The sequence below is a fragment of the Acomys minous genome (genome assembly GCF_964271855.1).
Source record: "Acomys minous genome assembly, chromosome: 9".
In the NCBI taxonomy this organism is placed as follows: domain Eukaryota; kingdom Metazoa; phylum Chordata; class Mammalia; order Rodentia; family Muridae; genus Acomys; species Acomys minous.
Genome location: NC_140490.1, coordinates 98,797,567 through 98,819,811, shown reverse-complemented (window position 1 = coordinate 98,819,811; position 22,245 = coordinate 98,797,567). Strand labels below are relative to the sequence as shown.

General features: G+C 43.3%; 1 protein-coding gene across 3 annotated transcripts in view; it reads right to left on the bottom strand.

The window, feature by feature from the left end:
• The window catches only part of EEA1 (early endosome antigen 1), a 114,576-nt gene extending 92,590 nt beyond the window's left edge, over positions 1 to 21,986 (bottom strand). Inside the window, exon 1 of one of the 3 annotated variants that reach the window (XM_084796689.1) lies at positions 21,620 to 21,986. In XM_084796689.1, coding sequence (XP_084652815.1) covers positions 21,620 to 21,643 — 24 coding nt within the window. In that variant the 5' untranslated portion in view covers positions 21,644 to 21,986. Of the gene's footprint in view, positions 1 to 20,942; positions 21,344 to 21,619 lie in introns of those variants that run through there. The other 2 variants (XM_084796687.1, XM_084796688.1) reach the window with 2 other exon arrangements.
• Positions 21,987 to 22,245: the final 259 nt, after the last annotated feature.

Below are 22,245 nucleotides of genomic sequence, written 5' to 3'. Positions count from 1 at the left end.
TTCTTATTTCAAAAATCTTATGTATTTTTCCTGATTCTTTTGCATTTAAAATCTTTTCTTTTGTCACCGCCTCCTTGAATGTGTTCATAGTTCACTACAGCACGTAGTTTACTATTGCCACTGCAGTATTATGCTATTCCCATAGAAATGAGCACGAAGCTGTGCAGGCTCTTCCTCTGCCTGCTGTGTGGGTTGGCAGCTATCATAAAAAATAAAAATACACCAATAGCTACAGCTTTCAAGCATAACTGAAAATCTTTACCAACAAGGAGCTGGCAAGCATCTGGAGAATGTGGTGTACAAGAAGACAAATACTTTACAGATCAGTTAAGACGGCGTTTCCACTAGCTGAGAGGCTCTGCGTCACAGTCTCCTAGGACTCCACACTATGCCCCTAACTCTGCATATGAGTCTCCATCAGAAAAGGCCAAGCAGAGAAAAGCAAGCTCTTGAGTGGGAAACCGTCCTTAAGTCACGCTCATCGTCTAATTCCTAGAAGAGATACAGCACTGCCTAGGTAAACCCCCTACTGTGAAAGTAATGAAACTGAACGAAATGGTAACTTTATCATGGTGGCTTTATCACACAGAAAACATGAGTTCAGCAAATTTACAACCCATATCATCTCAAAGAACCAAGTAAACCAGCAGAAGCCAAGTTAATGAAAGACTAATCTCACAGAAAGTTAAGTAATGCTAAATTCAATTTTTAAAAATCTTTGGAAAACACAGTCAGATATTGCTGTGGTCTGAATGGGTAAGATGAAAATGTGTATGTTTGAAACTTATGAGAAGGTTAAAAGTTGGGACCTTCAGGGGCTAACTAAGCCATCATGGCGGTCTTCGTGAATAAATTGCTAATCTGGGCTGTGACAAAATATTGAGGTTTCACACTCTATAAAGAATAAAAACTTAAGTCTCCAGGCCTCCTGCTCCTTGACCGAGGGTTAGTCCCAAGCTCACACATGGCAGCTCACCACCGCCTGTAACTGTAGCTTTCAGGGAGCAACTGGACACCACCTCCTGATACCCTCAGCACCAGACACACACCTAGCACACATATACATGCAAGCAAAACACTCACATACAGTGAAATTTTTTAAATATTTAAAAAAGAAATCAAATGACATTAAGAATCTCTTAAACGGGGCTGGAGAGATGGCTCAGAGGTTAAGGACACTGACTGCTCTTCCGGAGGTCCTGAGTTCAATCCCAGCAACCACATGGTGGCTCACAACCATCTATAATGGGATCTGATGCCCTCTTACTGGCCAGCAGGTGTACATGCAGGCAGAGCACTGTATACAAAATTAATTAATTAATTAATTAATTAGTTAGTTAAAAAAAAGAATCTCTTAAAAATATAACTTATGGGAATAATGTTGCTTTCTTTCGCCATCATTCCACCATAAAAACTAATTAGAAGGCTAGGTATGGTGGCGCACGCCTCTAATGCCGACACTCTGGGGGCAGAGGCAAACAGCTACCTGTAAATTCAAGTCCACCCTGGTGTGCAGAGAGAGAGATAGGGGGTGTGGGAGTGGAAATCAAGAAAGAGGGAATGAAATAGAAAGAAATCAAGTAAGAATGGGGGAAAACTAATTTAAAACATTTCACAAATTCAAAAAGGTTGAAAAGACATCTTCTGTACACAGACCCTGGGAAGCACTACTTGTGGGGGCTTGAACGGAAATGGCCCCCATAAGCTCACTTTCCATAACAGTGCCATTATTTGAAAGGATTAGGAGGTGTGGTCTTGTCGAGGAAATTTGTCCCTGGGGATGGGATTTGAGGTTTTAAATGCTCAATACAGGCCTAATCTGTCTCTGTCTCTGTCTCTGTCTCTGTCTCTGTCTCTGTCTCTGTCTCTGTCTCTGTCTCTCTCTCTCTGTCTCTCTCTCTCTCTCTCTCTCTCTCTCTCTCTCTCTCTCTCTCTCTCTCTCTCTCTCTCTCCTTGCTGCCAGCAGATCTGATGTAGATCTTTCAGTTACTTCTCCAGCACCATGTCTGCCCGTGTGCCACCATGTTTCCCGCCATGACAATAAGGGACTAAACCTCTGAAACTGTAAGCCAGCCCCACTGAAATGTTTTCCTGTATAAGAATTGCCATGGCCATGGTGTCTCCTCACAGCAACAGAACCCTCACTAAGAGAGCATTAAATACATTATCTGGGTGCATCATGCAGCCATCAGGATCCCCTGCCCATTATCAGAGCCAAACCCCTGACACATAGGGATAGTGAGAAGGTACACTGCGACTAACACATCCAACTTCATGACCAGCAGATGGAGAGAGAGGCACCCCCACATGTGAGGAACTTTATCATCACCCCCTTCCTTCTGCCAGATCTTCAGAGCCAGGGACGCTGCTACTCAGCTGGATGAACTAAATGTGATGAGTTTACTTAGGCCCTGGCGCAGCAGAGGTCAGGTGAAAGCTCTGCTAAAGTCAAGGCCATAGTAGTTATTGTGATAGCAGCACAGGCAAAGCAATGTCCATAATGGCTTGACCTGTAATGGGCGGCACAAGCTAAGTGACTTTTATGGTGGCATGATTCATATGGAACTTTGGTACTGGCTAATCATGGTGTTTCCAGGCATGAAATAAATACGCTGACTCCATTTGTTTGATCTTTATAAACAGAAAAAAAATTTCAAACGAATGTAAGAGGGAATCTCAGTGCATGAACCAATTCCACATTTGATCCAGTTTGCAGACCAAGAACCCACTGAGTGAGGGGGCTGCCAGGTGGCCCTGAGGATGGACCTTGATAAGCCTAAGAGTTTTATGGCTAGTCTTTTTGTCATCCTTCCCCTGAGAGACCTAGGGGCTTTTACAAGGGTAACCGTACAGTGGGGGAAGGGAACAACAAGCCTTTCTGGGGTCTATTGAGTACCAGCTCAGAACTGACACTGATTCAAGGAGACGCCAAGAAGCACTGTAGCCTTCTAGTTAAAGTAGGGGTTCATGGAGGGCAGGTGGCTAATGCAGTTTTGGCTGCGTCCAACTCACAGTAGGTCTAGTAGGTCCCACACTCATCCTGAAGTTGTTTCCCCAATCCCATAATACAAATTTTGGATAGACACATGTGGAAGTTGAGAGAATTCCCACACTTGTTCTCTCACCTGTGGAGTGAGGGCTACTATGGTTTGAATGGCAAAATAGAAGCTACTGGAATTGACTTTGCCAAGTAAACTAGTAAGTCAAAGACAGTATGGTATCACAAGAAGAACTGCAGAAATGAGTGCATCATCAAGGACTTAAAAGACGCAGGGCGGCAGATCTCATAAAATCTCCCTTTATTTCACACTGGCCCACACTATTGATGACGTTATGCTGACTGGACCAAGCTGGCAGGAGAAAATAATCACTCTGGACTTGTTGGGAACACACAGGCACATCAGAGGATGGGAAATAAATCCAACCAAAATTCAAGGGCCTTCTACCTCAGTGAAATTCTTAAAAAGTCCAGTAGTGTGGGGCATGCAGAGCTATTCCTTCTAAGCTGAAGGATAAATCAGGTACCTAGCCCTCCCCACCACCAAGAAAGAAGCACAACATTTAGTTATCTATTTGGATTCTGGAAACAGCACATTCCTTCACGCAAAGTGCTGGAAGAGTTTGCAGGCAGGCCTCATACTTTACTTCTTAGCTTATCATATACTCTTCAGGTGATTTAATTTATTAAGATTAGAATCTAATCCAGACCACAGCTATCCTTCAAAATCAAATTTTCCTGTCCTTCTAAGTGAGAGTGTTTCTAAATCAGCTTCTCAACTGGGTATTTTAACGGCTCACATCTGTAGTCCCAGAATCTGGAAGGAACAGGCAAGAGGATGCCACACATTCAAGGCCAGCACCGATCACACAGTGTGTGCCAGGCCATCTTACACTACAGTTAAGACCATGCATCAAGAAAAAGATGCAGCGTCAAAGCCAAAGCCATTATCTTTCCTGGCAAACCTTTCCCCATCTGTTTTACTTATCTCTCACTGCAAAACTATCATACTAATCCTGGCAAATCCAAGCCATCATCCGTAACTCTTTCCTTTTTCTCCCTTTAACCTTCACATCTAATCAACAAGCTAATTCAAATGCCTCAATGAATCTGGAATCTATCTGCCTTTCTTTATTCCCTTGGACACTACACTACCTCAGTTCAAACTGTCTTTTCTCACTTGGCCTGAAAAAGAGAAACCTAATTTACACCATATACTACCATACCTACGTTACTAGGGCTTCCTAAGATTCACACAATGAATTTGCTACATACCTGAGATACATCAGAATCAGAACCAGAACTCTCACTCACCTCCACTCACTGCCATCCCAGGAGTGGGGAATTATATTTGGTTAGCTGAGTTAATAAAATAACATCTTTATACACTTAAAAAAAATTCTCAAGGAAAATCTAACCAAATGCAAATAGGACAGTTACAATGGTTCGTGCCTATCATCTGAACACTCACAAAGCAAAGGAAATTAGAGTTCCAGACCAGCTTAAATCAAGAAAGAAACATCAAACAGATTTTTATATACCAGGATTCACTGCAGAACCACTGGAAACAGCTAAAAAGTAGAAACAATCTATGGTCCAAGGATGATAAAAGTCCTGAGGAGATTAGGGAGATGCAAGGGAGATACCCAAACATAATAAAGGCAAATGTTCTACACTGAACTGCATCTCCAGCTTGAATTCTCCTTCTTAAAGATGTCTGGCAAAGGCTGACAGACTGGGCAGGCAGTGCTGGCACACACCTTTCAGAGGCAGAGGCAGGGTGATCTCTGTGAGTTTGAGGCCAGCCTGATCTACAGAGCGAGTTTCAGGGCAGCCAAGGCTAAACAAAGAAACCCTGTGTCAAAAAAAGAAAGAAAGAAAGAAAAAAGAAAGAAAGAAAGAAAGAAAGAGGAGGGGGAGGGGAGGGAGGAAGGGGGACAAGGAGGAAGAGAAAGAAGAAGAGCAAGGAGGAGGAGGAAGAGAAGGAGGAAGAGGGGGAGGAGGAGGAGGAGGAAGCAAAACTACAAAGCCAGTTAAAAGATTAGTGTTTGCCAAGAATTAAGGAAAAGAAAAAGGTACTCTGGCCAGGGAAACAGGTCAGTGACTGCTCAACCATCTTCAGAGAAGCTTTGTCTTGCAGCAGACACCCAGAGTCAGACATGATGCATAGAGTGAGAGACCGCAGAGCACTCAGCCCTAAACAGGATGTCTCCATCAAGCCTTTCCCCTCAGGACTCAGGGAACCCTGTGGGAGAGGGGGCAGTGTTAGAACCAGAGGGGATGAGGACACCAAGATACCAAGGCCCTCGAAATCAACAAGTTCTATGCACACATGAGCTCACAGAGACTGAGGCAGCATGCACAGGACCTGCACCAGATGGGGTCCTAGAGGTCAAAGGAGAGGTGGACACATGCCCCATCCCTAACCCAGAAGCAACCTCCAATTTATAACTATTTGCAGATGCAAATGTAGTTTTCTCTAAGGGAGTCCCACTGGGAAAACAAGCCTTATGGGTAAGGCCCATGCCCAGCAGTGGATACATGGTCAATAGAGAAGGAACTCGGGGCATCTCTGGAGGTTCTTTGGTTCATAATGTCATGTCAGGACTTTTCCTTTTAATTTTTACTTAAATTTAATCTTATTTATTTTATTTATATTTTTCTTATATTTACCCTACAGTTCTTTGAATATAAATTCTAGCTTAGTGTTTTTTATGGGATTCTGAGGGAGTCTGCACCTACATCTGTTTCTTGTGCCTTTTCTTTGGTTCTTTTCCTTCTGTTTGTTTTGTCCTGTTCCAACATGTTAGCTTTTGTCTTATCTTATTATGTTTTACTGTATTACTTATTATTATCCCTCAGAAGCCTGTTTGTTTTCTAGAAACAGAAAGAGGATAGATCCAGACAGGAGGGAGGTGAGGAAGAACTGGGAGGAGCAGAGAAAGGGAAAGCCATAGCCAGGATAGATTATGAAAGGGGAAAAAAATCTGTTTTCAATATAAAGAAAAAAAAAGGCAGACCACACAGAGTTTTTAGGGAAGTAAAACTCTACGTGTACCTTAGGGTTTTATTGTGAAGAAATGCCATGACCATGGCAACGCTTGTAAAGGAAACCATGTCACTGGGGCTGGCTTACAGCTCAGGGGCCCTGTCCACTGTCAGCAGGACGGGAAGCATGACGGCACACAGCAGACATGGCGCTGGAGAGGAATTAAGAGTTCTACATGTGGATGCACAGACAGCAGGAAAAGTCACACTAGGCCTAGACTGAGCATCTGAGACCTCAAAGCCCACCCCTTAGTGACACACATCCTCCAACAGAGCCACACCTACTACACTGAGACCACACCTAAGAGTGCTGCTCCCTATGGGCCTATGGGGGCCATTTTTACTCAAACCACCACACTGTGATAGCATGATAGCTACACACCCCCATGAATTTGTACATACAATATACAATACCAAGAATGAACCCTAATGTAAACTATACACTGCTGGATTACAGTAACACAGAAATGAAAGTTCATCAGTTGTAACAAAGGCACAGCTACTGGTGGGAAATGCTACTAAAAGAGGAGACAAAGCAACTATGGGGAATCTCTGTAACTTTTGCCCCATTTTACTATGAATCTCAAAGTACTCTTTTTACAAAGTATTCCATTTTTAAAATTCATGAGTTTTCTTAAGGATGGGAAAATAAAGTGATCAGCACTAAAAAGTTAGCATACCAATTCTTATCCAAATTTTAATAACTAAAAAAATTTTGTTCTGTCCTTCTGGTATACACGGCAGCTCAAGACTATCTTTTAATTCATCTGCATGGGATCTGACACTTTCCTTTAGCCTTCATAAATACCATACATGCATGGGCTGCACAAACACACATGCAGGCAAAATACTTATACACATTAAAAAAACTTTTTTTTTAATTTTCATTCTTTAAATTCCACTATGTACTTTATTTATATTTCTCTGCAGATATACTTAAAATACAAATGCGAGAGTGGTGTTCGAGTTGAAGCTCTTATGTAATGCTTTCTCATATCAGTTCTAGGCTGTGCATGCAGTTTGCTTCAGCTGACAGTAGACCAGCCAATGAGACGCAAGAAGACTTCAACTGTGCATGCAAGGGCTGGTGCGTGCATGCACGCATGGGTGCATGTGCCCATACAAAGTTTTCTGAGACAAGCAAGCTGAAGTCCTGAGAGCAAAGGAGCTGGAGAGCAGAGTGCTGATCAATGTTAGTGCAGTAGCAGCATACATGTGCTTGCATGTGCAATTTCTCTCTTCCCTTCCTCCCTCCACCTCTCCCGCCTCCTCTCCCTCTCCCCTCCCTCCCTCCCCACCCCCTCTCTCTTCCTCCCTCTAGCTGAAGGAATCAGGGAAGCAACAGGCAGCCTGCAAAAAGCAGCAACCAAAAACAGTCCGAACTTCGTAACAAAGGTCTCCACCTTTGCACAGACAAAAATCACAGGATCTGATTGTGAATTTTCAGCAACTCTGGGACAACTCAGGGTTCTTTCCCTCCCCCACCAGGTTTGACAATTCTTCACTGTTTGCTCCTATTTCTTCACATTTGCATACCCACACTCAACCAAACAAGGCCTGGCTGGCACCCTGGTACTGCCATAAATTTGGACCTTCCAGATCTACAGAGCCAGAACTGCTACAGCAGCCAACAGAAGAAAAGAAGGAAGGAATACCAAGCTCTCTGCTAGAGCCAGGAGCCTCACCCTAGATACTCCTTCACTCCTCAGAAGCAGCAGAGTACAGTTTCCACCAAGCCTCCTCACCAGAGGAAAGAAGACTGCCTTAAAGACTGGCCAGGGGCAGACTTGTTGATGGATCTCGGAACCTAAAGCTTCTGCCTTGTTTAGGGAGCCTCCTCTGGCGGCTGGGGACAGAGGGCCCATTACAGGTTCAGCCTCCAAGTCTGCACCTCCAAGGCTGTAGAAGGAAGTCACCCTTTCAGCTGCTTTCTTATATTAATAAAGGATTAAAGAGGCAGCAAGATGGCTCAGAGAGGAAAAGCACTGGACTCCAAACCTAACAACCTGAGTTCAATACTTGGAACCCACACAGTGGTGTGGTAGAAGAGAACCAACTCCTCCAGGCTGTCCTAGGACCTCTACAAGCACATCCTGGCACCCACGCATGTGCACACAAACGCACAAGCATGAGTGCACACACAAACACAGAAAAGGGAGATTAATGACCTCTTCAGAAATACTTTACACAATTTTATTTTAATTTTTAAGTTAAATAAAAAATGGGAGGCTAAATGACAACTCACCATCTCATTTGGGACATATTAAAATAAAATCAAGCTGTATTTATTGGTTATGGGATGTTATAAATCAATTCTCTAGTGACAGTGTAACCAAGTACAAAACAAATATTTTTGTATCCCTCCTGTTAATCAATTATATAACAACAAACTCACATATGAGCAAGCATATTACTTGCAAAGTTATTTGTAACCAGGAAACTGGGAATAAACTGTTCTTTGATAATCTTTATCAGTGTTCTCAACATCTGAGTCCCAATCTATTTGAGAGTCGAATGATCCTTTCACAGGGATCGCCTAAGACCATCAGAAAACAAAGATATTTACATTATGATTCATAACAGTAACAAAATTACAGTTAAAAAGTAGCAATGAAAATAATTTTATGGCTGTGGGGGTCACCGCACCATGAGAAACTGCAGCATTAGAAAGGTTGAGAACCACTGCTCTATATTCTACAATATAATATCATTATTAAAATTAAAAAATATGACCATGTTGTATAATGTTAATGGTACTAGCAATAACAATTATGGGAAAATATACAAGACATTAGCAATTACTTGAGCAATTTTCTAGATTTCAGCATTTACCATCTGCTTAAACATAAGAATAAGTCCTTCTATTTCCACTCTAATCTCTCCCCTTAAAAACCGGCATTCTTCAATCTAATCAGCATTATGTTCATAACACCTTAAATACCTTGTTTAATAATTACTTTTTATACGAAGCCCCTTCACCTCTCTCTCTTCTTAAAGCTAAATATACACTGATCAACATCAAATCCTGAAGTAGAAAGCTTACTCAGACTTCTGTTATAGTATGATCTTGATGTGGAAAACTTAACAGCACCATAACTCCATAGACACCTTTCAGCTCCATATAAAGCTTACAGAGAAAGCAAATGCACTTCATTTAACCTAAATCACTTCTATCCACTTTCATTTCAATATAATCTCTATTGTTTTAATTGTGGCAACTGTAACTAACCTAAGAGCCATCTACAACTTTAATAATCAAGCTAACAGAGCCACCAATGCTGTTAAATTATTGCTAGGTAGGATGCAATCACTATTCAATTTGCCTCTCTAAGTGGTTTCTAGGAGCCTATGTACCTTGCTGTTGTATTGGACTCCACAGCTCCTCAAAATCTCCCATGTACTTCAGGATATGCTGCCAGCTAAGTCCTTCCTTCCTACCTAACCTATAAGGAAACGTCCAGGAGAGAGGGAGCAGACACCGTTGCACTTTGAATGTGAAATGTTCCCGATATGCTCCTATGTTTGTACACTTGATCTCCACCTGCTGGAATTTTTATGAGGCAAACATAGCTAGAGTACTTCACTGGGGGGTAGGCTTTGCCTGGGCCCATTTCTTGCAGTCTTTCTCGTGTGTCTGTCTGTCTGTCTCCCCCTCTCCAACACACACACACACACACACACACACACACACACACACACACACACACGTGCACGCAGACACGCACGCATGCACACGTGCACACACATGTCCCTCCTGAGTAGCAGGCTGCCTTCATGCGCCTGCCAGCATGCCTTTCCATCCAAGATGAAGTGTTTCCCCTCTGGAAGTATAAGCCAGTATAAGCCTTTTCCACTTTAAGTTATTTTTCTCGAGGTATTTTATCACAAAACCAGAAAAGAAACTAGTATATGTAACTATCTAATTGAAACTGATTTTGTTTACATCAAGTTAACTGGTCAAGTGCTCCAGAAGCAAACCAAGTCTACCTAAACCTAGGAATGGGCTCAAAAACAGAGGCTAGAATCATACAGACCAACACTCAACTACTAGTTAGCTACCTGGAAATTTTAAAAACATATTTAGCTTCTAAAAGTTTTAAATTCCCATTTGTAAAGTGATATTAATAAACGGAAAGGCTGGAGAGATGGCTCAGCAGTTCTGACTGCTCGCTGATACTGCAGAGGACCCAGTTTCAGTTCCCCACACGCATGGCAGCGGCTCACAACACCTGTACTCCTGGTCCCACTCCAGGGTACCTGGACACCCTCTTCTGGCCTCCAAGGGTACCTACCTACATGTACACAGTACTTACACATAGATTCAGGTACACACTCATTCACATAAAATAAGTTTTCTAAAAATCAGAACTATAAGATTCTAGCTGGGTATGATGGTACGCAGCACTTGGGAAGCAAAAACCAGAAGATCAGGAGTTGGAGGCCTTGACTCGATTGAGCCCTTAGTTAATTTAAACGTACATCCAGAGAAATTAAATCTAAATATCTACCCAATCTATATGCATGCTTGGCTTTCTCACAGTCATTTTCAAATGGTTAAAACAGGTTAGCGGTAACTAAGAGTCACAGGAAAGTACTTAACTCTTCAGTGTAGTCAAGGGTTTAAAAAAGTAGTCAGGAAGAGATAGACAATTATAATTAATTAATTATAAATTACCAATAACTAACTTAGGCAAATATGACATTACACATAATTTAAGAAAAGAGTTAGTTTTTAAAATACCTAATATAAAATCTACATATTTCAGAAAACTATACAGGATGTTTAGATTCATCAAATGTGTATAAGCAGACACAAAACAGCCAAAACAAAGATTCAAAGTCCAGTTCTGAGAAACCACATTTATTAAAAAGCCTTAAATTTTAAAAATTGAAGCAAGGTGGAACATACTACCAACACCCAGAAGACTAAAGCAGGAGGATCATGAGGTTAGCCTAGACTCTCTGTCTAAATGCCTTTTTTTTTCTTTTTAAATCACCAAAGGGAATGAAGAGGGAAAGGTCCTAACAATAAAAATTTCAGATTATGGCATGCATGCATCTGTTCAAAGTTCAGATTGTAGAACTGAAAAACTATTATGCAATACTTTATAACCTAACAAAATTCTAATCTACTGGCTATAGATATCTGTATAAAAGATACACAGACTGTCAGTTTCAACATGGGAGTTGGGTGCTCAGAAGTAGAACACCTTCTTCAATGACATGAGGCTCTGGTTTTAATCCCTAGTGTCTCCAATTTGGAAAAAAAAAAAAAAAAGATCAGCAGTGGCGGTGGCGCACGCCTTTAATCCCAGCCCTCAGGAAGGCAGAGGCAGGTGGATCACTGTGAGTTTGAGGCCAGCCTGGTCTACAAAGTGAGTCCAGGACAGTCAAGGCTACGCAGAAAAGCCCTGTCTCTTGAAAAAAAAAAAAAGATGAAATTCAAAAAGTAGAATGCAAAAATCATAAATCCAGTATCTGCTCAAATTGTAGCTGGGTGCCATCATTCCAGTTCCCAAAGCAACGGCCTTGGGGTGAACTGTACACGCAGGCACTGTGCCAGGGCTGGATCTCAAGAGCAACACCTGTGTACATGGGGCACGGGAGGGACGCATACCTGGGTAGAGGGAGAGGCTGACCTAAGTTCTGAAGCTGAGACAGTCCTTCACATCAGTCCCTCACTACAGCAAAGGGACATTTCTCTGTGTCCTCCCCATTAGCCAATAACAAAATGTAAGCTGCTTCCAAAATGAGGATATCATCTTGGGGGACGGGAGGGCAGCCTCTGTTTGCTATGACAGATCCAAGGAGGTGGGGGGGGGACAGAAAAAAATGAGAAAAGAAAAGAGCAGAGGAGAGGGAGTTTTATTATTTAAAATAATTTTAGCTCCCAGCATTAGGGCTCATGACTATAACCCAGCACTCAGAATTCTGAGCCAGGGGGATTGCTGAGAGTTTGAAGCTACCTTGGATAACATGGTGAGTTCCTAGACACTTTAGGCTACAGTGAGACTCTGCTTTTTATATTAATTAATAATATGACCTACCACTTAAATGTATTTTGACGCAGAATGAGTGTTTTAGTGAGGGTTTCTATTGCTGCAACAAAACATCATAATCAAAAGGCAGGTTGGGGAGAAAAGGATTTATTTGGCTTATACTGTATTGAAGAAGTCAGGACAGAAACTCAAGCAGGGCCGGAACCTGGAGGCAGCAGCTGCTGCAGAGGCCATGGAGGGTGCTGCTTACTGGCTTGTCTCCCATGGCTTGCTCAGCCTGCTTTTATAGAACCCAGGACCAGCAGCCCAGGGATGGGCTGGGCCCTCCCCCACTGATCAGTGATTGAGAAGATGCCTTACAGCTGGAGCTCATGGAGGCAGTTCCTCAACTGAGGCTCCTTCCTTTTTTATGACTCTAGCTTGTGTCAAGTTGACACACAAAGCCAGCCACTACAATGGTATAAAACTGAATTCTTAAAATATTTTAAAATAGTATTTACCTATGAAAGGTTAAAAGAAGTACCACTGAGACGCTGGAAAACTTATACATTTTCATACTTATATAAAATTTAACAATGGTCTGATATTTAAAACTGAGAAACGTGTGTGACTTTTACTGAATTGCATATGCATCATGTAAAATGAATACATGCATGCTAGCGCTCCAATTGCCCTCTTCATCTTATACAGTTCAGGATTCCCCACCCAATGAATGGTCCCACCCACAGTTAAAATGGGTCTTTCTACAGCAATTAACTGAATCAAGGCATTCTCAAAGGCTAATCCAAACAATTCCTTAAAACTGTGCGGGAAGGCTTGAACCCACATGTCCAGTTGACAAGACTAACCATCATAGTTAAGAATCTTTTAAAACAACAAGGTGAGCCAGAAGCACGGCTCAGGGGGTAGGTATCTGCCACCAAGCCTGCCGACCTGAGTTTGATCCCACGGTAGCAGGAGATAACGGGCCTCCATATACATACTATAGCTCGCTCATAAGCACACGCACACATGTATGCACTCGCTGTCTCTGGATAAATTAAAGTAATTTTTAAAATTTAAAACAAAAGGCTAAAACAGTTAAGAGCACTAGCTGCCCAACCATGAAGACTTGAGATCACACACCAGCACCCTGCTGAGCAGCTCACAAGCAGCTGTAACACCAGCTCCAAGAGATTCAACCCGGCTTTTGGACCCCAGTCACACAAGCATACAACTCTCCACACTCACATAGACACACACACACACAAATAAAATCTTTTTAAAATTCTTTTAAATAAACACTTCATTGTAGTGAGTTCACTAAATTAACATGCTATAGGGGTGACAGGTAACTGCCATGAATTTAGTACTTCATTACTCTATAAGTCCTTTCCGCCATACTCAGAGGATTCCTAGTTTGTGCTGCTGGTTTCCACTCATTTATTCTCCCTAAGATTCTCCTGAAGGTGACTGAGTACAATGTAATTGCCTCAGTGGCGTTTCTCAGTCCTTACTGAACGTCCCTTCCCTTCAACATTCATACAACTCTAACTTGCTTCCACTTGTCTCCACAGCGCAGGACACGCACCTCCAGCTGTCTACTGATCATCTCCACAAGTGCATCTAGACCTATAATTTACACGCAGCTTCCTCTCCAGTCTGCTTCTACCTACTGTCTAGCCCTAACCTTTGCCTACTGGACCATCGTCTCAGCTATTCAAACTACGTCCAAGTCAAGAGTCTTACAAGGCTGGAGAGACGGGTCAGGGGTTGAAAGCATATTCTGCTCTTCCCGAACTTACAAGGCTGCTCACAACACCAGCTCCAGGAGGCGATCCAATCCTCCCTCTGGTTTCTGTGGGTACTGTACTCACAAGCAACAAACCCACACTGACATACATATATAACTAAAGTAGTAACACGTATCAGTATATGTATTTATAAAAATAAAGTGTAAAAAGCAACATCATGTACACTGCTGAATTTTCTTGAAAAAAATCAATCTTTTCTATCCCCAAAGCCACCCCCTGAATTCATGCTCTGATTCGCCAGACTTAACAAGCAGAAGCCCATAATTGCTTATTTGATGGAGAGACCCTAGAATCTTGGCAAATTATATCAGTAGCAGGCAAATGCTTGCTTACCATGAACAAAGTCTAAAATTTGGTCCTTGGATTACAAAAAGAAGAAGGGGAGAAACAAAGGAAACAAAAGGAAAGAAGGGAAAGATTTTTCTTTAAAATCCCACTTTTATTCTGACTTTCTACCTGGTCATCCCCTCTGCACAACCAGCACACGTAACAGCACGGTCTGGCACTCTGTATTCAGATATTAAGTGTTTTGCTCCCTGAGGTCAGCTTGTTGTCTTTTATGAGTAGACACATACCCCAAAACCAAATTATCCCTCATTGGCTGAATAAAGTGCCTACACCTGGGCAGGACCAACATGAGGTAGGCTTGAAGGGAAGGATCACGGGAGGAAGGGAAACGGAGAGAGACAGGAGAGGAGAAGGAGGGGCAGAGTCACCAGGGGTTAGTCAGAGTGAACAAACAACATGTGGCCGGGAGGAGCCTGCTCCAAGCATCGGTGATGGAGAGAAACAACCCAGATGAGAAACATGTGCAACTATTTATGGGACACTGGGTGGGAAGTAGCCCAGCTAGGAGTATTAAAGCAAATGGCATGGGATGTGGGGCTGGGAGGTAAAAGATAGCTTAGAGGGTCAGTTTCTCCCCAGTTCCAGTGTATAGGCATATTAAGATATAACAGGTGTCTGTGATTTGTATCGATTGACAGCAGGTTAAATAACTGCTATAATAATAAGTAGAAACAATAAATATTGATGACCCATTTTCTACAGCAAATATTCATATTACATTACTAAACTTTACATGGACTAAGAAGAAAAATCTCCAGGCTACAGCATGAAATTTAGGAGGGGAAGAAACGAAATAAAATAAATAGCAAAAGCAGTGCAGTAGCAGCAACACTGGTGTGGTCCGTAATCCAGCACTTAGGTAGATGAGGCAGGACGGCCTCAAGAACAAAGCTAGACTGGTCTATATAGCCATGGAGGAAAGGAAGAAGGAATGAAGTCAGTAGGGGAGAAAAAAATGAGGGAAGGGAAGAAAAAGAAGTGTATTTGCTAAGATACATAATATAATCAAGATTATATAATGTTTGTCAACATACCAGATAGTATGGTGAGCATTTCATGACCACTATTTCATTCAGTACTGTATACACTGTGAAGAAGATGCTCTAGTCAAGTTTACAGATACATCAACTAGCTATCAGAGAGAGACACACACTCCTTGGCACAACGTTATCCTTGCCAAGATGAAAATGTTAATCTGAGCACAATCGAGGAGTAAACTCAGCATGAAAACATTCCAGTTTAAAAAGAGGCCAAGAGAAAAGGAAAGGATACAGGAAGGTGCTACGGCTGGAATGTGTTTCCCCAAAGTTCACACAGAAACTTCACTGAAGTACAGCAATAGTTGAAGGTAGGCCAATAGGTCATGAGGGCTCTGTCCTCGCGTACAAAACTGATGTCATTACTGCAAGAGATCGGGTTGTTACAAAATGGATGGGCCACCTCTGACACCCTCACTCTTGTCGGTCTCTTCTACTTCTGCCATGGGACAGCACAGAACTACAGCCCTCACCGGTGTTGAGTCCCTGATGGATTCCCAGTCTACAGAACTGTAAGGATTTCTTTCAATAAATTTTTCTTTATAAATTACTTTGCTATAGCAATGTAACTAAGATGGAAGGAATGCATTTTGTAATGACACTTGTCACCAAACCTGATGGCCTGAGTTCAATCTCTGAAACCCAAATGGTGGAAGGGAAGAACCAATTCCCACAAGTTGTCCTCTGACCGCCATATAAAGCACACTAAATAAATAAGTGTACAAATTAAATAAAAGAAGTCAGCCAGACATGGTGGTGCATGCTTTTAATCCCAGCACTTGGGAGGCAGAGGCAGGCAGATCTCTGTGAGTTTGAGGCCAGCCTGGTCTATAAAGTGAGTCTAGGACAGCCAAGGCTACACACAGAAAGAATCCTAGTCTCAAAAAACAATAAATAAATAAATAAATAAATAAATAAATAAAACAAAAAATAAATTAAAAGTCAAAGTAATGTGACAAATAAATATCTGAAAAACATCAACACATAAAATCTAACTCCAGCTCCATTAACAAGAATAAAATTACTACAAAAGACATTATCAATAATAGGAAATATTTCTTTTCCTCATTAAAGCAGAGTCAATAAGCCATGGTTCAATTGACTTAGGGAAGAAAAAAAATAAGGAAAAATAGCGAAAGAAGTAAGAGAAGTAAGCAAATATTAAGATAAATCAAGTAAAATATTAGCAATTGTCAGATATAAGTTGTTTTAATACTAGTGCTGTGAAGAGACACCACAACCAAGGCAATTTTTTAAAAAGTATTTAATTGGGGGCTTGCTTACAATTTGAGAGGGTGAGTGCATGACCATCATGGTGGGGCCACAGGAGCAGGCAGGCAGGAGCAGTAACTGAGATCACATCTCATCACCAAGTTGGAGACAGAGAACAGAGCCTGGAACTGGTATTCACTTTAGAAGCCTCAAACCCACCCGGAGTGGCACATCTCCTCCAAGGCCACACCTCCCCAAGGCCACACACCCCAAGGCCACACCTCCTGGCCGTTCCCAAACAGTCTACCAATTAGGAACTAAACATCCAAATCTATTAGCCAACAGGAGTCACTCTCATTCAGACCACCTCATGAGTAAGAATATAAAAGTGCTCTTTATATTACTTTATTTTTGCAACATTTTTAAGTTTAAAATTAGTTCCAAATAAGAAGTTAAAATTGTAATATGCAGACATACAAATACCTATTAGGTTCAAATTAGTGTGGCCCTAACTACACAAGACCCTGAATGGCTGAAATGTGGTAGCTCAAGTTAAGATGTGTAATTAGAGTTAAGTGCACACCACATCCCAAAGACTCAAGAACAAAAAAATGCAAAGTCTTAATAATTTTATATGGTCACACATAGAAATATTTTAAATATACTAACTTAAAAGAATACTTTCAACTTTTTAATTGTTTTACTTTTTAAAAAAAATATGACTACTTCCTGTCTTGGCTTACAAATGACTCATGTTTGCACTGGACAGAGCTAAACCAGATAATTAACCCATAGTGTTGGGTTTCACATCACTTTACAGCCCTCTCTCTTAGCACCTATCTGCTTTAAATACACCTCTATCTCTAAGGCACTTGGTTTGCCGTTCTGCTTTAAATACATCTCTATATCTAAGCCACTTGGTTTTAAGCAACTATGTGCCTATTCACTACTGTCCTGAGTATCTAGCACATGGCAAGGGTCATAAGTACTGCTAAGTATTGTTAATATGTTAAAAGGTACTATTCTATGGGAGGAATACCTGCAGGAGAGAGAAAGGCCACTGCTTCTAAATCTTGGCTTACATCATAACCCCTCTCCTGCCACAAACTTTCCATCCCTTGATAACGAGCATTCTTCAAGACTCCTCTAATGACAATATTTCCAAGCTAACCTTTATTCTGTACTGTGTTAGAGCCTTTAATGACTCTGTCATTTACTTTAGCATTTCACATAGACAGCCCCTAAAAGAGAAACTGGGACTCACATTTATCCTGCCTCTTCCACAGTGCTAACCACACCAAATGCGCAGTAGGAGAGGGAGGAAGCAATATTCCAGGAAAAGGGAACAGGCTTGGAATTTGTAAAATTTGACTGTAAGAACTGGAGAGATGGCTCAGTAGCTGAGAGCACTTGCTGATCTGCAGAGGAGCAGCATTCAGCTCCTATACCTACATGGCAGTTTCCGACTGTCTTTACCTCTAGTTCCACAGGACCAACCACCTTCATTTGGTCTTCACTAGCACCAGGTATGAACATGGTACACAGACATACATGAAGGGAGAACACAAATAAAATAAAACAAGTTTTGGGATTTTTGGTTTTAGTTTTTGTAATTTGTCTCTAGTCTCTAGTAGTTTTTGGGAAAATGATCATGGTAATGAAGGTACAACATGTTGCCTGCCTTTTGAGTACTTTATTGGGTTCTTTTACCTACTACCTTTCTCCACTCCAATTCCTTCCAACCACGCCAACACTGGGTAGAAGAGACAGAAGGATAGAGGGGAAGGGTGGCATAGATCTCTCTAGACTACTTCCTGCTAATTAGGGGTGTCAGTTCCTTGGGGCAAGTCCAGCCTTATGTCGTCAGGATATCTCTAACCAGCAACTAGCAACCCAGCAAACAGCAAAAGCAACCAGCAACCCAGCAAAGAGAAAAGGCAACAACAGGAGGAGCAGCACTTCTGCCTCTGCAGAGTCTCCGGGATTCCAAATGTAAACAATCTGCAGCTGGCAGAATCACACCCCTCCTAGAGCACAAGGCACATCATAGTCAGCTGCTGTGGACAATCTCAAGCAGCTCCATATCCCACTACACTGATATGTATGTAAGGAATATTTTGATTAATGGTACTAGCATAGCTAGATTTCTATTGCTGTGATAAAACACTGCAGGCAAGGAACTTATAAAAGAAGGTGCTTAATTTGTATCTTATGGTTTCAGGGTGATAGAGCAAAGGTGAGGCAGCAGGAGCAGCTGAGAGCTCACACCTGTCTGCACAATTTGGAGGCATACAGGGAGACACTGGAAATGGCTTGAGGCTTTTGAAGCCTCAACTCTGATCCCAGTGATACATCTCCAAAAAGGCCACGCCTCCTAATCCTTCCCAACGAGTTCCATCAATCAGCGACGAAGTATTCAAACCTAAGACTCTGTGGGGTATATTCTTTTCCAAACCCTCATGGCTACTTTGAAAATCACTTGAATTTAAGTCTCTCAGTGGCCAGAAAGATGATCACCATTTAGTATGTCAGGCAGTTTGCAAACTTTGTGCCATTCCTTTCTAAAAGAACATGGTATGATTTAGTAATAGAGTATTAATTTTACTTTGCTGATAAATACAAACTATTTCTAAGGGAAAATATATTTAATTCAGAATTATGGGAATAGAAGGGCTTCTCTTCTGGTCATTTTGTTTATCTCTTTGGTGTTACAAATCAGAGTGTAGAAAGTGAATGAGATGCCACGAATTATCTGTATCAGTGAAGTTATACCTGTTAGCAAAAGCCACCTGTCGAGTTAATAAAAGCACACATTCTAGGATCTAAATTAGTAACATAAGCACAAGCATTAAGATTCATCAAAATACCCTATTAAATCCTAAGCCTTAAAACAGACACATGGACGGTACAAACCTGAATGCCTCCAAAGAGACGCAAGGTCCTCTCATGTGTGGTGACTAGCCCCCGGGGCAGCCTCATCTCCCCAGCCTTCCCTGAAGACCATCTCATTTCTGAACTGCTCATCTCCCCTAGGATCAACCCTTCCTCTTCTGATTCCACACTTTTATAAAGGCATTCCCTAGCGTGTCCTTCCCTCTCAAGCTGTAACTATGCCCTCCTTCCTGAAGCGTATCCTAGCTGCCTAACACCCTCCTCCCAGAGCCGTCCTCACTCTTCCAGCTCACGGCACTGTAATTACTTTTTAATGTTCACCGCCCCAACCAGGTTCTGAGTTCTAAAGGGAAGGCGACTTCTTACTAAACCATTTCTCAGCTCCTAGCACTATGCCTGAATCCTACTGAAGCGCAACGTGTATGCTGTAGGAAAGAAAGCTAACTATGTAGAGCAGTTACAAACTTTTCTATTAAAGAGTGTACACATTTAGCATGGTGGATCCCAACCACAGGCAATTTAGGCCCTAGAGAACATTTGGTAAAGTCTGGGGGTATATTTGGTTGCCTCAAAGCTGGTACAATATTGGGGGGAAATGTGGCTCCATAGAAGCCAAGGATGATGTTTGCCACCGACAAATGCACATGGCCATGCCTACAACAACAACAACAACAACAAAAAACCCCAACTTACTCACAAGCATCTCCGGTTCTGAGGCTGGGAAGCCCATTTGTCATCTGATTTATTTAAATACAATGATTCAATAAACCATCTCAGCAATAACCACAGTAAATCCCATTTGCTTTAGCTTTGGCAGAAAGTTCTTGAACAGTTAGACACACAACAACACTAAGAATGGCCTTCACATAATCCCACTGCTTCGCAGCATCAAGAGGCCTGGAAAGCATCCCATGGTTTTGGAAAGCCAAGCTGTAGCTTCCAGAAGCAACTCCCAAACCAGAAAATACTGGTTATAAACTATAAAGCAAACTCCTTTTCTCTTGGCACGAGGTAATCAGTTCCTCCAGGCCTGATAAAAAAAAAAAAAAAGTCTCCTAAGTAAATCAAGTAATCAAACATACACAGAAACCCTTACTATTGAACAGAGCAACTGATGGGCAGAGTAAACGGCATGCCCTTGTCTGCTGCCAAATCATGGCTTTATCAAAATTTCCAAAACTGCCAAAACAATTGCAAAAGAAGAGAGAGAGAGAGAGAGAGAGAGAGAGAGAGAGAGAGAGAGAGAGAGAGAGAGAAGCAAATGTCAATACGGAGGGACCCAGGCAGAAGTTAACTGTTTCTCCTCTGATGTATGACCAGATGACTTCGATCTTTCACAGAAGCTGTCTAAGCAAGACTGGCTTCCTGTGTACTGCGTGACTCAAGCCTCCTTGGCACATTCCTTGACTACTACACATTCACTAAGTTCTTGTCCTTTGAACTAATTCTCCTACTCTCTAGGTAACAACTCTTCACACTAACCAGTCTCAGAAGGGAGCAAACAGAAGCTATCTGAAACAAAAACTTTAGTAGGCAACTCTTACTAGAAGAGATTGTGTTATTCTAGGAAACTGGTATCAAAATAAAAACGCCTATGGCTTTCCAATGCTCTTACCTTTTCACCCTCAAGATTTTCCAGATTTTAATCTGAGATAGCCCTGGTCGAAACTAAACTGGGTAACTGCGTTTGCCGTCTGATCCATTTATTCAATTATAACTATAATGAGGTTCTGGAGCTTGGGGAGGGAAAATGCACTTGTAAATCTTTTAAAAAGTTTCCGACAGTGAGTAGTATCTTCCTTTTCCTCTCACTTTTTGCCAGTTAAGCGCCTTCTAGTCCCAGGACTTGGCCTGCGCGCCAGGCCAGGTCTCCATTACCCTTCCTGTGTGGTGCAGATGAGTAAAGGGGCAAAGCGGCGGCAGGAGGCAGGTGACTGTCCTCGGGAGGTGGAGGCAATGCTGGAGCAAGGGAGGGCCCAGCAGCAGCCCGCAGCTGCCCGCAATCGCGCACCCACTGGCCGGGGAGCTGGGAGGGACGAGCGGCCACCACACCCTCCGGGTCGGCGGTGACAGCCCGGCGCGGGAGCCGGCCCCGGGCCTCCCCGGCTCTGGCCTGCGCCCCGCCCCACCCGCAGCCCGGCTCGGGCAGGACCAGCAGGCCTCGGCGCCCGCCGCTACCGGGCCTAGTGGAGCCCGGAGACCCCTCGCCCCACAAGCCTGCCTCGGTTCCCCGCGGCCCGGTTCGGGCGCTCGCGCTCACGTGTGCTGCCGGAAGGACGGTTTCGCTCTTACCCTCTGCAAGATCCTCCGGAACATGGTTCGGCCAGCAGCCGCCGCCGCGGGGACTCTCCGCGCTGGACTCGGGTTACTCACGACCGGAGGGCGCGAGGGCCGGCAGCCGAGCCGGGAGGAGGGCAGGGGCGGGGGGGCGGCGACGCGGTGGTGGACGCTGCTCGGGCGGCCCCGACTTGACCACGGGCGGCGAGAGGCAGCGAGCACGAGCCCAGCGAGGAGGTAGCCAGCAAGCGCCCGCCCGCCCGCCTGCCGGGCCGCCCCCGTAACTGACAGCTGGGCGGGCCCGCCCGTGGCCGAGGGGCGGAGTCGCTGAAGCCCCGCCCCCTCGGCCTGTCCATCCGCTGGGAGGGCGGGGCCGGAGGAAGGCCGGCCCGAGGCTTTGTCCAATCGGAAGCGAGGCTAGCGTGACAGACAGGCGGCAGGAAGCTGGTGCCTCCGCTTCTTCCGGCGAGCGTGTGGACGCCAGGGCGCTGGACCACAGATGTAAGGGGTTGCTGTCCCGTAGGAGAAGCAGGATGGAGACTCCTGGGTCCCTTCTCGAAATGTCCCTACCTGGGGCTGGAGGAACGGGCTCCAGAGCTACCTTCGGCCGAGCTCCAGCCTATGATGGAAGTTTGCTAGTG